The 16,134-nt window shown below is 46.9% G+C and overlaps 1 protein-coding gene across 1 annotated transcript in view; it reads left to right on the top strand.

Moving 5' to 3' along the window:
- Positions 1 to 15,882, top strand: part of LOC139577356 (G-protein coupled receptor 54-like) — a 30,970-nt gene extending 15,088 nt beyond the window's left edge. Inside the window, exons 2-8 of the mRNA XM_071404413.1 lie at positions 1,985 to 2,483; positions 2,680 to 2,967; positions 4,892 to 5,016; positions 9,893 to 10,028; positions 12,874 to 13,112; positions 13,202 to 13,360; positions 14,962 to 15,882. Coding sequence (XP_071260514.1) covers positions 2,712 to 2,967; positions 4,892 to 5,016; positions 9,893 to 10,028; positions 12,874 to 13,112; positions 13,202 to 13,360; positions 14,962 to 15,207 — 1,161 coding nt within the window. The 5' untranslated portion in view covers positions 1,985 to 2,483; positions 2,680 to 2,711 and the 3' untranslated portion in view covers positions 15,208 to 15,882. The remainder of the gene's footprint in view (positions 1 to 1,984; positions 2,484 to 2,679; positions 2,968 to 4,891; positions 5,017 to 9,892; positions 10,029 to 12,873; positions 13,113 to 13,201; positions 13,361 to 14,961) is intronic.
- The last annotated feature ends 252 nt before the right edge of the window (positions 15,883 to 16,134 follow it).

Consider the following 16,134-nt stretch of genomic DNA (forward strand, 5'->3'; position numbering starts at 1 on the left):
ATGGTACTAACTTACTCTGTATATAGTATGGTATTAACCTGACCCTGTATATAGTATGGTATTAACTGACCCTGTATATAGTATGGTATTAACCTGACCCTGTATATAGTATGGTATTAACTGACCCTGTATATAGTATGGTATTAACCTGACCCTGTATATAGTATGGTATTAACCTGACCCTGTATATAGTATGGTACTGAACTGACCCTGTATATAGTATGGTATTAACTGACCCTGTATATAGTATGGTATTAACTGACCCTGTATATAGTATGGTATTAACCTGACCCTGTATATAGTATGGTATTAACCTGACCCTGTATATAGTATGGTACTGAACTGACCCTGTATATAGTATGGTATTAACTGACCCTGTATATAGTATGGTATTAACTGACCCTGTATATAGTATGGTATTAACCTGACCCTGTATATAGTATGGTATTAACTGACCCTGTATATAGTATGGTATTAACCTGACCCTGTATATAGTATGGTATTAACTTGTATGCTTGTGTACTTTGTGTTCTTATTTTTATATCTTGTGTGTTTTTGTTCTCCCTTTTTATTTGTAGTATTACATTGTTATTTATTACGGCCTTGTCTGGTTAGAGCTGCAAGAGAGGCATTTCACTGTACTTGGGCCTGTGACATATACATAGAAACTTGCAACATGGTTTCCCTCCCAGCATGTGGGAATGGCCACTATGACCCGTTGTCTGGCAGAGAGAGAGAGAGCTTGGAGGAAGTCAGTATTCCATAACAGTTCATCATAATAGACAGACTGTAAAATGATGTTCAACACTGTTCAAGATATGACATTAAAATGACACATCACTACATCAGTCTTCATTGTAACTGGCTACCTGACTGACTGGCTACCCAACCTGAATGGCTACCTGACTGACTGGCTACCTGACTGACTACCTGACTGACTGGCTACCTGACTGACTGGCTACCTGACTGACTGACTACCTGACTGACTGACTACCTGACTGACTGGCTACCCAACCTGAATGGCTACCTGACTGACTGGCTACCTGACTGACTGACTACCTGACTGACTGACTACCTGACTGACTGGCTACCCAACCTGAATGGCTACCTGACTGACTGGCTACCTGACTGACTGACTACCTGACTGACTGGCTACCTGACTGACTGGCTACCTGACTGACTGACTACCTGACTGACTGGCTACCTGACTGACTGGCTACCCAACCTGAATGGCTACCTGACTGACTGACTACCCAACCTGAATGACTGATTGTTTGTCTGACTGGCTACCCAACCTGTTTGACTGACTGACTACCCAACCTGTCTGACTGACTGACTACCCAACCTGTCTGACTGACTGACTACCCAACCTGTCTGACTGACTGACGACCCAACCTGTCTGACTGACTGTCTGACTGACTGACTGACTACCCAACCTGTCTGACTGATTGTTTGTCTGACTGGCTACCCAACCTGTCTGACTGACTGTCTGACTGACTGACTGACTGACTGACTACCCAACCTGTCTGACTGACTGACTACCCAACCTGTCTGACTGACTGACTACCCAACCTGTCTGACTGACTGTCTGACTGACTGACTACCCAACCTGTCTGACTGACTGACTACCCAACCTCTCCCCCTCCCCTCTCTTCTCTCTCCCCCCTCCCCTCTCTTCTCTCTCCCCCTCCCCTCTCTTCTCTCTCCTCCCCTCTCTTCTCTCTCCTCCCCTCTCTTCTCTCTCCTCCCCTCTCTTCTCTCTCCTCCCCTCCCCTCTCTTCTCTCTCCTCCCCTCTCTTCTCTCTCCTCCCCTCTCTTCTCTCTACCCCTCTGTTCTCTTCTCCCCACTCCCCTCTCTTCTCCCCCCTCCCCTCTCTTCTCTCTCCTTCCCTCTCTTCTCTCTACCTCTGAAGTCAGTGCTGTCTGTCTGTCCATGGCTGTGGCTTTGACAGAGTGCTTTGAACTGAGAGCTGATATTTTACAGATTGACCAGGGTGAAGGAGGACACTGGAGCGACCATTGACCAGGGTGGAGGAGGACACTGGAGCGAACATTGACCAGGGTGGAGGAGGACACTGGAGCGACCATTGACCAGGGTGGAGGAGGACACTGGAGCGAACATTGACCAGGGTGGAGGAGGACACTGGAGCGAACATTGACCAGGGTGGAGGAGGACACTGGAGCGAACATTGACCAGGGTGGAGGAGGACACTGGAGCGACCATTGACCAGGGTGGAGGAGGACACTGGAGCGAACATTGACCAGGGTGGAGGAGGACACTGGAGCGAACATTGACCAGGGTGGAGGAGGACACTGGAGTGAACATTGACCAGGGTGGAGGAGGACACTGGAGTGAACATTGACCAGGGTGGAAGAGGACACTGGAGCGAACATTGACCATCTCCTGTGTGAGATCTGAACTGGTCGTCGAGTGTCCAGAACATCTTGGTAGGAGTGAGCTAAAAGAGGAATACTCCGAACAGGTGACACGACCTCTGCCTTTGATAAATGATTCAAGCACAGATCAAACAGAAATTAGATATTATTTCCCCCTTTATTTACCTGGTTTAGATCCAGTAAATAAATGTTTTTGTCTCAGTTTGATTGGAACATGAATTTGAAAAAAATATTATAGAACCAAAAATGTTAACATCCCTTTTCCACTATTGCTTATTCTAGATCAGTGGACTAGCTGCAGTACTTAGTACATAATGACGGACAGCCCTGTGGAGACCGGTCCCAGCAGCCTCCGTCCCCTGGCCGTAACGGACCTCTCAGGCTTACTGTGTAACCAGTCAGCCTCTCTGGAGGACCAGGATGTGCAGGGACCCCCGGTGCTGGTGGATGCCTGGCTGGTGCCCACCCTGTTCAGCCTCATCATGCTGGTCGGCCTGGTGGGAAACTCTCTGGTCATCCACGTTATCACCAGGCACCAGCAGATGAGGACCGTCACCAACTTCTATATAGGTACTGTTCTGTATGTCAACTCTGTTATGTCAACTCTGTTACGTCAACTCTGTTATGTCAACTCCGTTACGTCAACTCTGTTACGTCAACCCTGTTACGTCAACTCTGTTACGTCAACTCTATTACGTCAACTCTGTTACGTCAACTCTGTTACGTCAACTCTGTTATGTCAACTCTGTTACGTCAACTCTGTTATGTACGTCAACTCTGTTACGTTAACTCTGTTATGTTGACTCAGTAATGGCAACTCTTACATCAACTCTGTTACGTCAACTCTGTTAAGTCAACTCTGTTATGTTGACTCAGTAATGGCAACTCTTACATCAACTCTGTTACGTCAACTCTGTTAAGTCAACTCTGTTATGTTGACTCAGTAATGGCAACTCTTACATCAACTCTGTTACGTCAACTCTGTTATGTCAACTCTGTTACGTCAACTCTGTTATGTCAACTCTGTTATGTCAACTCTGTTATGTCAACTCTGTTATGTCAACTCTGTTACGTCAACTCTGTTATGTCAACTCTGTTACGTCAACTCTGTTATGTTAACTCTGTTACGTCAACCCTGTTATGTCAACTCTGTTATGTCAACCCTGTTATGTCAACTATGTTATGTCAACTATGTTATGTCAACTCTGTTATGTCAACTCTGTTATGTTGACTCAGTAATGGCAACTCTTACATCAACTCTATTACGTCAACTCTGTTACGTCTACTCTGTTATGTCAACTTTGTTACGTTAACTCTGTTATGTAAACTCTGTTACGTCAACTCTGTTACGTCAACACTGTTACGTTAACTCTGTTACGTCAACTCTGTTACGTTAACTCTATTACGTTAACTCTGTTACGTCAACTCTGTTACGTCAACTCTGTTACGTTAACTCTGTTACGTTAACTCTGTTACGTTAACTCTGTTTGTACTCTTTGTGCCGTGTCTCTGCAGTGAAAAAGACATCTTGTTCATGGTGTGTTGTGTCCCCTTCAACGCTACCCTCTACCCTCTCTGTCCTATGTCCCTGGCTACCCTCTAACCTCTCTGTCCTGTGTCCCTGGCTACCCTCTACCCTCTAACCTCTCTGTCCTGTGTTCCTGGCTACCCTCTAACCTCTCTGTTCTGTGTCCCTGGCTACCCTCTAACCTCTCTGTCCTGTGTCCCTGGCTACCCTCTACCCTCTAACATCTCTGTCCTGTGTCCCTGGCTACCCTCTAACCTCTAACCTCTCTGTCCTGTGTCCCTGGCTACCCTCTAACCTCTAACCTCTCTGTCCTGTGTCCCTGGCTAATCTCTAACCTCTACCCTCTCTGTCCTGTGTCCCTGGCTACCCTCTACCCTCTCTGTCCTATGTCCCTGGCTACCCTCTAACCTCTCTGTCCTGTGTCCCTGGCTACCCTCTACCCTCTAACCTCTCTGTCCTGTGTTCCTGGCTACCCTCTAACCTCTCTGTTCTGTGTCCCTGGCTACCCTCTAACCTCTCTGTCCTGTGTCCCTGGCTACCCTCTACCCTCTAACATCTCTGTCCTGTGTCCCTGGCTACCCTCTAACCTCTAACCTCTCTGTCCTGTGTCCCTGGCTACCCTCTAACCTCTAACCTCTCTGTCCTGTGTCCCTGGCTAATCTCTAACCTCTACCCTCTCTGTCCTGTGTCCCTGGCTACCCTCTAACCTCTAACCTCTCTGTCCTGTGTCCCTGGCTACCCTCTACCCTCTAACCTCTCTGTCCTGTGTCCCTGGCTACCCTCTACCCTCTAACCTCTATGTCCTGTGTCCCTGGCTACCCTCTAACCTCTAACCTCTCTGTCCTGTGTCCCTGGCTACCCTCTACCCTCTAACCTCTCTGTCCTGTGTCCCTGGCTACCCTCTAACCTCTCTGTCCTGTGTCCCTGGCTACCCTCTACCCTCTAACCTCTCTGTGGTTGCTGCAGTGAACCTGGCCACCACAGACATTATGTTCCTGGTGTGTTGTGTTCCCTTCACCGCTACCCTGTACCCCCTGCCGAGCTGGGTGTTCGGAGACTTCATGTGTCGTCTGGTCAGCTACCTACAACAGGTGGGTCACAAACCACAGACTGTCAGCTACCTACAACAGGTGGGTCACAAACCACAGACTGTCAGCTACCTACAACAGGTGGGTCACAAACCACAGACTGTCAGCTACCTACAACAGGTGGGTCACAAACCACAGACTGTCAGCTACCTACAACAGGTGGGTCACAAACCACAGACTGTCAGCTACCTACAACAGGTGGGTCACAAACCACAGACTGTCAGCTACCTACAACAGGTGGGTCACAAACCACAGACTGTCAGCTACCTACAACAGGTGGGTCACAAACCACAGACTGTCAGCTACCTACAACAGGTGGGTCACACACCACAGACTGTCAGCTACCTACAACAGGTGGGTCACACACCACAGACTGTCAGCTACCTACAACAGGTGGGTCACAAACCACAGACTGTCAGCTACCTACAACAGGTGGGTCACAAACCACAGACTGTCAGCTACCTACAACAGGTGGGTCACACACCACAGACTGTCAGCTACCTACAACAGGTGGGTCACAAACCACAGACTGTCAGCTACCTACAACAGGTGGGTCACAAACCACAGACTGTCAGCTACCTACAACAGGTGGGTCACAAACCACAGACTGTCAGCTACCTACAACAGGTGGGTCACACACCACAGACTGTCAGCTACCTACAACAGGTGGGTCACAAACCACAGACTGTCAGCTACCTACAACAGGTGGGTCACAAACCACAGACTGTCAGCTACCTACAACAGGTGGGTCACAAACCACAGACTGTCAGCTACCTACAACAGGTGGGTCACAAACCACAGACTGTCAGCTACCTACAACAGGTGGGTCACACACCACAGACTGTCAGCTACCTACAACAGGTGGGTCACAAACCACAGACTGTCAGCTACCTACAACAGGTGGGTCACAAACCACAGACTGTCAGCTACCTACAACAGGTGGGTCACAAACCACAGACTGTCAGCTACCTACAACAGGTGGGTCACAAACCACAGACTGTCAGCTACCTACAACAGGTGGGTCACAAACCACAGACTGTCAGCTACCTACAACAGGTGGGTCACAAACCACAGACTGTCAGCTACCTACAACAGGTGGGTCACACACCACAGACTGTCAGCTACCTACAACAGGTGGGTCACAAACCACAGACTGTCAGCTACCTACAACAGGTGGGTCACAAACCACAGACTGTCAGCTACCTACAACAGGTGGGTCACAAACCACAGACTGTCAGCTACCTACAACAGGTGGGTCACAAACCACAGACTGTCAGCTACCTACAACAGGTGGGTCACAAACCACAGACTGTCAGCTACCTACAACAGGTGGGTCACAAACCACAGACTGTCAGCTACCTACAACAGGTGGGTCACAAACCACAGACTGTCAGCTACCTACAACAGGTGGGTCACAAACCACAGACTGTCAGCTACCTACAACAGGTGGGTCACAAACCACAGACTGTCAGCTACCTACAACAGGTGGGTCACAAACCACAGACTGTCAGCTACCTACAACAGGTGGGTCACAAACCACAGACTGTCAGCTACCTACAACAGGTGGGTCACAAACCACAGACTGTCAGCTACCTACAACAGGTGGGTCACAAACCACAGACTGTCAGCTACCTACAACAGGTGGGTCACAAACCACAGACTGTCAGCTACCTACAACAGGTGGGTCACAAACCACAGACTGTCAGCTACCTACAACAGGTGGGTCACACACCACAGACTGTCAGCTACCTACAACAGGTGGGTCACAAACCACAGACTGTCAGCTACCTACAACAGGTGGGTCACAAACCACAGACTGTCAGCTACCTACAACAGGTGGGTCACAAACCACAGACTGTCAGCTACCTACAACAGGTGGGTCACAAACCACAGACTGTCAGCTACCTACAACAGGTGGGTCACAAACCACAGACTGTCAGCTACCTACAACAGGTGGGTCACACACCACAGACTGTCAGCTACCTACAACAGGTGGGTCACAAACCACAGACTCTCAGCTACCTACAACAGGTGGGTCACAAACCACAGACTGTCAGCTACCTACAACAGGTGGGTCACACACCACAGACTGTCAGCTACCTACAACAGGTGGGTCACAAACCACAGACTGTCAGCTACCTACAACAGGTGGGTCACAAACCACAGACTGTCAGCTACCTACAACAGGTGGGTCACAAACCACAGACTGTCAGCTACCTACAACAGGTGGGTCACAAAACACAGACTGTCAGCTACCTACAACAGGTGGGTCACAAACCACAGACTGTCAGCTACCTACAACAGGTGGGTCACACACCACAGACTGTCAGCTACCTACAACAGGTGGGTCACAAACCACAGACTGTCAGCTACCTACAACAGGTGGGTCACAAACCACAGACTGTCAGCTACCTACAACAGGTGGGTCACAAACCACAGACTGTCAGCTACCTACAACAGGTGGGTCACAAACCACAGACTGTCAGCTACCTACAACAGGTGGGTCACAAACCACAGACTGTCAGCTACCTACAACAGGTGGGTCACAAACCACAGACTGTCAGCTACCTACAACAGGTGGGTCACAAACCACAGACTGTCAGCTACCTACAACAGGTGGGTCACAAACCACAGACTGTCAGCTACCTACAACAGGTGGGTCACAAACCACAGACTGTCAGCTACCTACAACAGGTGGGTCACAAACCACAGACTGTCAGCTACCTACAACAGGTGGGTCACAAACCACAGACTGTCAGCTACCTACAACAGGTGGGTCACAAACCACAGACTGTCAGCTACCTACAACAGGTGGGTCACAAACCACAGACTGTCAGCTACCTACAACAGGTGGGTCACAAACCACAGACTGTCAGCTACCTACAACAGGTGGGTCACAAACCACAGACTGTCAGCTACCTACAACAGGTGGGTCACAAACCACAGACTGTCAGCTACCTACAACAGGTGGGTCACAAACCACAGACTGTCAGCTACCTACAACAGGTGGGTCACAAACCACAGACTGTCAGCTACCTACAACAGGTGGGTCACAAACCACAGACTGTCAGCTACCTACAACAGGTGGGTCACACACCACAGACTGTCAGCTACCTACAACAGGTGGGTCACAAACCACAGACTGTCAGCTACCTACAACAGGTGGGTCACAAACCACAGACTGTCAGCTACCTACAACAGGTGGGTCACAAACCACAGACTGTCAGCTACCTACAACAGGTGGGTCACACACCACAGACTGTCAGCTACCTACAACAGGTGGGTCACAAACCACAGACTGTCAGCTACCTACAACAGGTGGTTCACAAACCACAGACTGTCAGCTACCTACAACAGGTGGGTCACAAACCACAGACTGTCAACTATCTGATTTTTGTGCTTTTAACTAAATTATTGTAAAAATTCAATAGTGATTAGTGTTTGAGTGTAGTGTTCCAGGTGACAGCCCAGGCGACCTGTTTATCTGTGTGTTCCAGGTGACAGCCCAGGCGACCTGTTTATCTGTGTGTTCCAGGTGACAGCCCAGGCGACCTGTGTAACTGTGTGTTCCAGGTGACAGCCCAGGCGACCTGTGTAACTGTGTGTTCCAGGTGACAGCCCAGGCGACCTGTGTAACTGTGTGTTCCAGGTGACAGCCCAGGCGACCTGTGTAACTGTGTGTTCCAGGTGACAGCCCAGGCGACCTGTTTATATGTGTGTTCCAGGTGACAGCCCAGGCGACCTGTTTATCTGTGTGTTCCAGGTGACAGCCCAGGCGACCTGTTTATCTGTGTGTTCCAGGTGACAGCCCAGGCGACCTGTGTAACTGTGTGTTCCAGGTGACAGCCCAGGCGACCTGTTTATCTGTGTGTTCCAGGTCACATCCCAGGCAACCTGTTTATCTGTGTGTTCCAGGTGACAGCCCAGGCGACTTGTGTAACTGTGTGTTCCAGGTGACAGCCCAGGCGACCTGTTTATCTGTGTGTTCCAGGTGACCTGTTTATCTGTGTGTTCCAGGTGACCTGTTTATCTGTGTGTTCCAGGTGACCTGTTTATCTGTGTGTTCCAGGTGACAGCCCAGGCGACTTGTTTATCTGTCTGTTCCAGGTGACAGCCCAGGCGACCTGTGTAACTGTGTGTTCCAGGTGACCTGTTTATCTGTGTGTTCCAGGTCACAGCCCAGGCGACATGTTTATCTGTGTGTTCCAGGTGACAGCCCAGGCGACATGTTTATCTGTGTGTTCCAGGTGACAGCCCAGGCGACTTGTGTAACTGTGTGTTGCAGGCAACCTGTTTATCTGTGTGTTCCAGGTGACCTGTTTATCTGTGTGTTCCAGGTGACCTGTTTATCTGTGTGTTCCAGGTGACCTGTTTATCTGTGTGTTCCAGGTGACCTGTTTATCTGTGTGTTCCAGGTGACCTGTTTATCTCTGTGTTCCAGGTGACCTGTGTAACTGTGTGTTCCAGGTGACCTGTTTATCTGTGTGTTCCAGGTGACAGCCCAGGCGACTTGTTTATCTGTGTGTTCCAGGTGACAGCCCAGGCGACCTGTGTAACTGTGTGTTCCAGGTGACCTGTTTATCTGTGTGTTCCAGGTCACAGCCCAGGCGACATGTTTATCTGTGTGTTCCAGGTGACAGCCCAGGCGACTTGTGTAACTGTGTGTTCCAGGCAACCTGTTTATCTGTGTGTTCCAGGTGACCTGTTTATCTGTGTGTTCCAGGTGACCTGTTTATCTGTGTGTTCCAGGTGACCTGTTTATCTGTGTGTTCCAGGTGACCTGTTTATCTGTGTGTTCCAGGTGACCTGTTTATCTCTGTGTTCCAGGTGACCTGTGTAACTGTGTGTTCCAGGTGACCTGTTTATCTGTGTGTTCCAGGTGACAGCCCAGGCGACTTGTGTAACTCTGTCTGCTATGAGTGTTGACCGTTGCTACGTGACCGTCTACCCTCTACAGTCTCTACGCCACCGCACCCCTCGCATGGCCGTGACGGTGTCTGTTTCCATCTGGATCGGTACACACACACACACACACACACACACACACACACACACACACACACACACACACACACACACACACACACACACACACACACACACACACACACACACACACACACTCACTCACTCACTCACTCACTCACTCACTCACTCACTCACTCACTCACTCACTCACTCACTCACTCACTCACTCACTCACTCACTCACTCACTCACTCACTCACTCACTCACTCACTCACTCACTCACTCACTCACTCACTCACTCACTCACTCACTCACTCACTCACACACACACACACACTCTCACTCTCACTCTCACTCTCACTCACATCTATTCTGTAACATTTCCAGATCTGTGCAATACATCTCTCCATATCTATATCTCTCCATCTCTGTCTCTCCATCTCTATATCTCTCCATCTCTATATCTCTCCATCTCTGTCTCTCCATATCTATATCTCTCCATCTCTATATCTCTATATCTATATCTCTCCATATCTATATCTCTCCATCTCTGTCTCTCCATCTCTATATCTCTCCATCTCTATATCTCTCCATCTCTATATCAATTCAATTCAATTCAAGGGGCTTTATTGGCATGGGAAACATGTGTTAACATTGCCAAAGCAAGTGAGGTAGATAATATACAAAAGTGAAATAAACAATACAAATTAACAGTAAACATTACACATACAGAAGTTTCAAAGCAATAAAGACATTACAAGTGTCATATTATATATATATACAGTGTTGTAGCAATGTACAAATGGTTAAAGCACACAAGTTAAAATAAATAAACATAAATATGGGTTGTATTTACAATGGTGTTTGTTCTTCACTGGTTGCCCTTTTCTTGTGGCAACAGGTCACAAATCTTGCTGCTGTGATGGCACACTGTGGAATTTCACCCAGTAGATATGGGAGTTTATCAAAATTGGATTTGGTTTCGAATTCTTTGTGGATCTGTGTAATCTGAGGGAAATATGTGTCTCTAATATGGTCATACATTGGGCAGGAGGTTAGGAAGTGCAGCTCAGTTTCCACCTCATTTTGTGGGCAGTGAGCACATAGCCTGTCTTCTCTTGAGAGCCATGTCTGCCTACGGCGGCCTTTCTCAATAGCAAGGCTATGCTCACTGAGTCTGTACATAGTCAAAGCTTTCCTTAAGTTTGGGTCAGTCACAGTGGTCAGGTATTCTGCCACTGTGTACTCTCTGTTTAGGGACAAATAGCATTCTAGTTTGCTCTGTTTTTTTGTTAATTCTTTCCAATGTGTCAAGTAATTATCTTTTTGTTTTCTCATGATTTGGTTGGGTCTAATTGTGCTGCTGTCCTGGGGCTCTGTGGGGTGTGTTTGTGTTTGTGAACAGAGCCCTCAGGACCAGCTTGCTTAGGGGACTCTTCTCCAGGTTCATCTCTCTGTAGGTGATGGCTTTGTTATGGAAGGTTTGGGAATCGCTTCCTTTTAGGTGGTTGTAGAATTTAACGGCTCTTTTCTGGATTTTGATAATTAGTGGGTATCGGCCTAATTCTGCTCTGCATGCATTATTTGGTGTTCTACGTTGTACACGGAGGATATTTTTGCAGAATTCTGCATGCAGAGTCTCAATTTGGTGTTTGTCCCATTTTGTGAAATCTTGGTTGGTGAGCGGACCCCAGACCTCACAACCATAAAGGGCAATGGGCTCTATGACTGATTCAAGTATTTTTAGCCAGATCCTAATTGGTATGTTGAAATTTATGTTCCTTTTGATGGCATAGAATGCCCTTCTTGCCTTGTCTCTCAGATCGTTCACAGCTTTGTGGAAGTTACCTGTGGTGCTGAGGTTTAGGCCGAGGTATGTATAGTTTTTTGTGTGCTCTAGGGCAACGGTGTCTAGATGGAATTTGTGGTCCTGGCGACTGGACCTTTTTTGGAACACCATTATTTTGGTCTTACTGAGATTTACTGTCAGGGCCCAGGTCTGACAGAATCTGTGCAGAAGATCTAGGTGCTGCTGTAGGCCCTCCTTGGTTGGTGACAGAAGCACCAGATCATCAGCAAACAGTAGACATTTGACTTCGGATTCTAGTAGGGTGAGGCCAGGTGCTGCAGACTGTTCTAATGCCCTCGCCAATTCGTTGATATATATGTTGAAGAGGGTGGGGCTTAAGCTGCATCCCTGTCTCACCCCACGACCCTGTGTGAAGAAATGTGTGTGTTTTTTGCCAATTTTAACCGCACACTTGTTGTTTGTGTACATGGATTTTATAATGTCGTATGTTTTTCCCCCAACACCACTTTCCATCAATTTGTATAGCAGACCCTCATGCCAAATTGAGTCGAAGGCTTTTTTGAAATCAACAAAGCATGAGAAGACTTTGCCTTTGTTTTGGTTTGTTTGGTTGTCAATTAGGGTGTGTAGGGTGAATACATGGTCTGTTGTACGGTAATTTGGTAAAAAGCCAATTTGACATTTGCTCAGTACATTGTTTTCATTGAGGAAATGTACGAGTCTGCTGTTAATGATAATGCAGAGTATTTTCCCAAGGTTACTGTTGACGCATATTCCACGGTAGTTATTGGGGTCAAATTTGTCTCCACTTTTGTGGATTGGGGTGATCAGTCCTTGGTTCCAAATATTGGGGAAGATGCCAGAGCTAAGGACGATGTTAAAGAGTTTTAGTATAGCCAATTGGAATTTGTTGTCTGTATATTTGATCATTTCAAATCCTTCCTCCATCCTTCCCCCAGGTTCATCTCCATCTCTCCATCCTTCCCCCAGGTTCATCTCCATCTCTCATCTCTCCATCTCTCCATCCTTCCCCCAGGTTCATCTCCATCTCTCATCTCTCCATCTCTCCATCCTTCCCCCAGGTTCTCTCCTGCTGTCAGTGCCTATAGCTGTGTATCAGCGTTTAGAGGAAGGCTGTTGGTTCGGTCCCCAGACCTACTGCAGTGAAGTGTTTCCTTCAGCCCGCATCCAGAGAGCGTTTATCCTTTACAGCTTCCTGGCTGTCTACCTGTTACCTCTCATCACCATCTGCTTCTGTTACGCCTTCATGATCAAACGCATGGGACAGCCCTCGGTACAGCCCGCCGACAGCAACTACCAGGTAGTTAGACAACACACCCTGCCGATCCCTTACTCTAACCCCTAACCTAACCCTAACCTTCCCCTAACCTTAACCCCTACCCCCTGTAGGTAACAGCCCAAGCAGAGCGTGGTGCAACAGTCAGGGCTCGTGTCTCTAGGATGGTGGTGGTGATGGTGGCTCTGTTCACTGTGTGCTGGGGACCCATCCAGATCTGCATCCTGCTCCAGGCCTTCGGACCACACCTGCGCTCCTACGCACTCTACAAGGTAACTTTGTTTGTCTGTCTGCCCAACACACTCTACAAGGTAACTCTGTCTGTCTGTCTGTGTCTATCTGTGTCTGTCTGTGTCTGTCTGTGTATGTCTGTGTCTGTCTGTGTCTGTCTGTCTCCATTTAATGAATAGGCAATAGGATAACTCTAGTGGGAACTAGTGAGGTTGACTAAAGGAGAAGGGACTAATACAAGGGTGGTGTAGACAGACAGACAGACAGACAGACAGACCATATGAGTTCTGTTTTACTCACAGATATAATTCAAACAGTTTTAGAAACTTCATAGTGTTTCTATCCAATAGTAATAATAATATGCATATATTAGCATCTGACCAGAGTAGGAGGCAGTTCACTCTGGGCACGCAATTCATCCAAAAGTGAAAATGCTGCCCCCTATATCAAAGAAGTTAACACCCTGTCCGTCCTACAATCTAAGCTAGATGCCCTCAATCTCACACACATTATCTGCCCACTGCACTGAGGCTTGTAAACACTGTTACCACCGATAAATCCACGATAATTGAGACTTTCAATAAGCATTTTTCTACAGCTGGCCATGCTTTCCACCTGGCTACCCCAACCCCGGTCAACTGCTCTGCACCCCCCACAGCAACTCGTCCAAACCTCCCCCACTTCTCCTTCACCCAAATCCAGACAGCTGATGTTCTGAAAGAGCTGCAAAACCTGGACCCCTACAAATCAGCTGGGCTAGACAATCTTGACCCTCTCTTTCTAAAATGATCCGCTGCAAATGTTGCAACCCCTATTACCAACCTCTTTTTCGTATCGTCTGAGATCCCCATAGATTGGAGAGCTGCCGCGGTCATCCCCCACTTCAAAGGGGGAGACACCTTAGACCCAAACTGTTATAGAACTATATCTATCCTACCCTGCCTTTCTAAAGTCTTTGAAAGCCAAGTTAACAAACAGATCACCGACCAAGGCGCCGCAGAGTTCCACATGTTTTAATAAATGAAACTCACCAAAACAAATACGGAAACAAACGAAACGTGAAGTAATGGAGTGCTCACAGGCACTACACAAAAACAAGATCCCACAAACAACAGGTGGGAAAAGGCTGCCTAAATATGATCCCCTATCAGAGACAACGATAGACAGCTGCCTCTGATTGGGAACCATACCAGGCAAACATAGAAATACAAAAACTAGAGTACCCACCCTAGTCACACCCTGACCTAACCAAAGCAGAGAATAACAAGGCTTTCTAAGGTCAGGGCGTGACAAGTATCTCTACTTGCACATTCATCTTCTGCACATCAATCACTCCAGCGTTTAATTAGTATATTGTAATTACTTCGCCTCCCTGGCCTATTTATTGCCTTACCTCCCTAATCTTACTACATTTGTACACACTGTATACAGATTTTTCTATTGTGTTATTGACTGTACGTTTGTTTATTCCATGTGTAACTCTGTGTTGTTGTTTTTGTCACACTGCTTTACTTTATCTTGGCCAGGTCGTAGTTGTAAATGAGAACTTGTTCTCAACTAGCCTACCTGGATAAATTATTATTATACATATTTTTTTTTAATGCACGTGTAAATAAAGTGCTGGTTTTGTTTTGTTTGCCAGGTGAAGATCTGGGCCCACTGCATGTCCTACTCCAACTCTTCTGTCAACCCTCTGGTCTACGCTTTCATGGGCAACAACTTCAGAAAGGCCTTTAAAAATGCCTTCCCCTCTGTCTTCAGCCCGCAGGGCCAAGGGAGAGGGAGGGGCAGGGGGAGGGTGGGGGAGGCAGGAAGGGAGGGGGGGGAGACAGAATGCCAGGCCCCCAACGTGGACACAGAGATGCACTTTCTTTCATCTGAGACCTGAAGGCCAGCAGGGCAAACGTCTCATTATTTATTTACAGTTGTGTGTGTCCGTTAGCTGATGCCTGTCGTGATCTCTGAGACTGAGTTCCCAATGTGTCATGTGATCTCTGATCCCAATGTGTCATGTGACTTCTGATCCCAATGTGTCATGTGACTTCTGATCCCAATGTGTCATGTGACTTCTGATCCCAATGTGTCATGTGACTTCTGATCCCAATGTGTCATGTGACTTCTGATCCCAATGTGTCATGTGACTTCTGATCCCAATGTGTCATGTGACTTCTGATCCCAATGTGTCATGTGATCTCTGTAACTCATGTAACATGTCAGTCTTTTGTGTCTTTGTTCAGTTTTTTTTTACTGTCTGATATTCCTAATCATTATGTTAATACGTATTCCTAATCATTATGTTAATACGTATTCCTAATCATTATGTTAATACGTATTCCCAATCATTATGTTAATACGTATTCCTAATCATTATGTTAATACGTATTCCTAATCATTATGTTAATACGTATTCCCAATGATTATGTTAATACGTATTCCCAATCATTATGTTAATACGTATTCCTATTCATTATGTTAATACGTATTCCCAATCATTATGTTAATACGTATTCCTAATCATTATGTTAATACGTATTCCTAATCATTATGTTAATACGTATTCCTAATCATTATGTTAATACGTATTCCTAATCATTATGTTAATACGTATTCCTAATCATTATGTTAATACGTATTCCTAATCATTATGTTAATACGTATTCCCAATCATTATGTTAATACGTATTCCCAATCATTATGTTAATACGTATTCCTAATCATTATGTTAATACGTATTCCCAATCATTATGTTAATACGTATTCCTAATCATTATGTTAATACGTATTCCTAATCATTATGTTAATACGTATTCCTAAT

This window comes from Salvelinus alpinus, chromosome 5 (assembly GCF_045679555.1).
Source record: "Salvelinus alpinus chromosome 5, SLU_Salpinus.1, whole genome shotgun sequence".
Classification (NCBI taxonomy): Eukaryota; Metazoa; Chordata; class Actinopteri; order Salmoniformes; family Salmonidae; genus Salvelinus; species Salvelinus alpinus.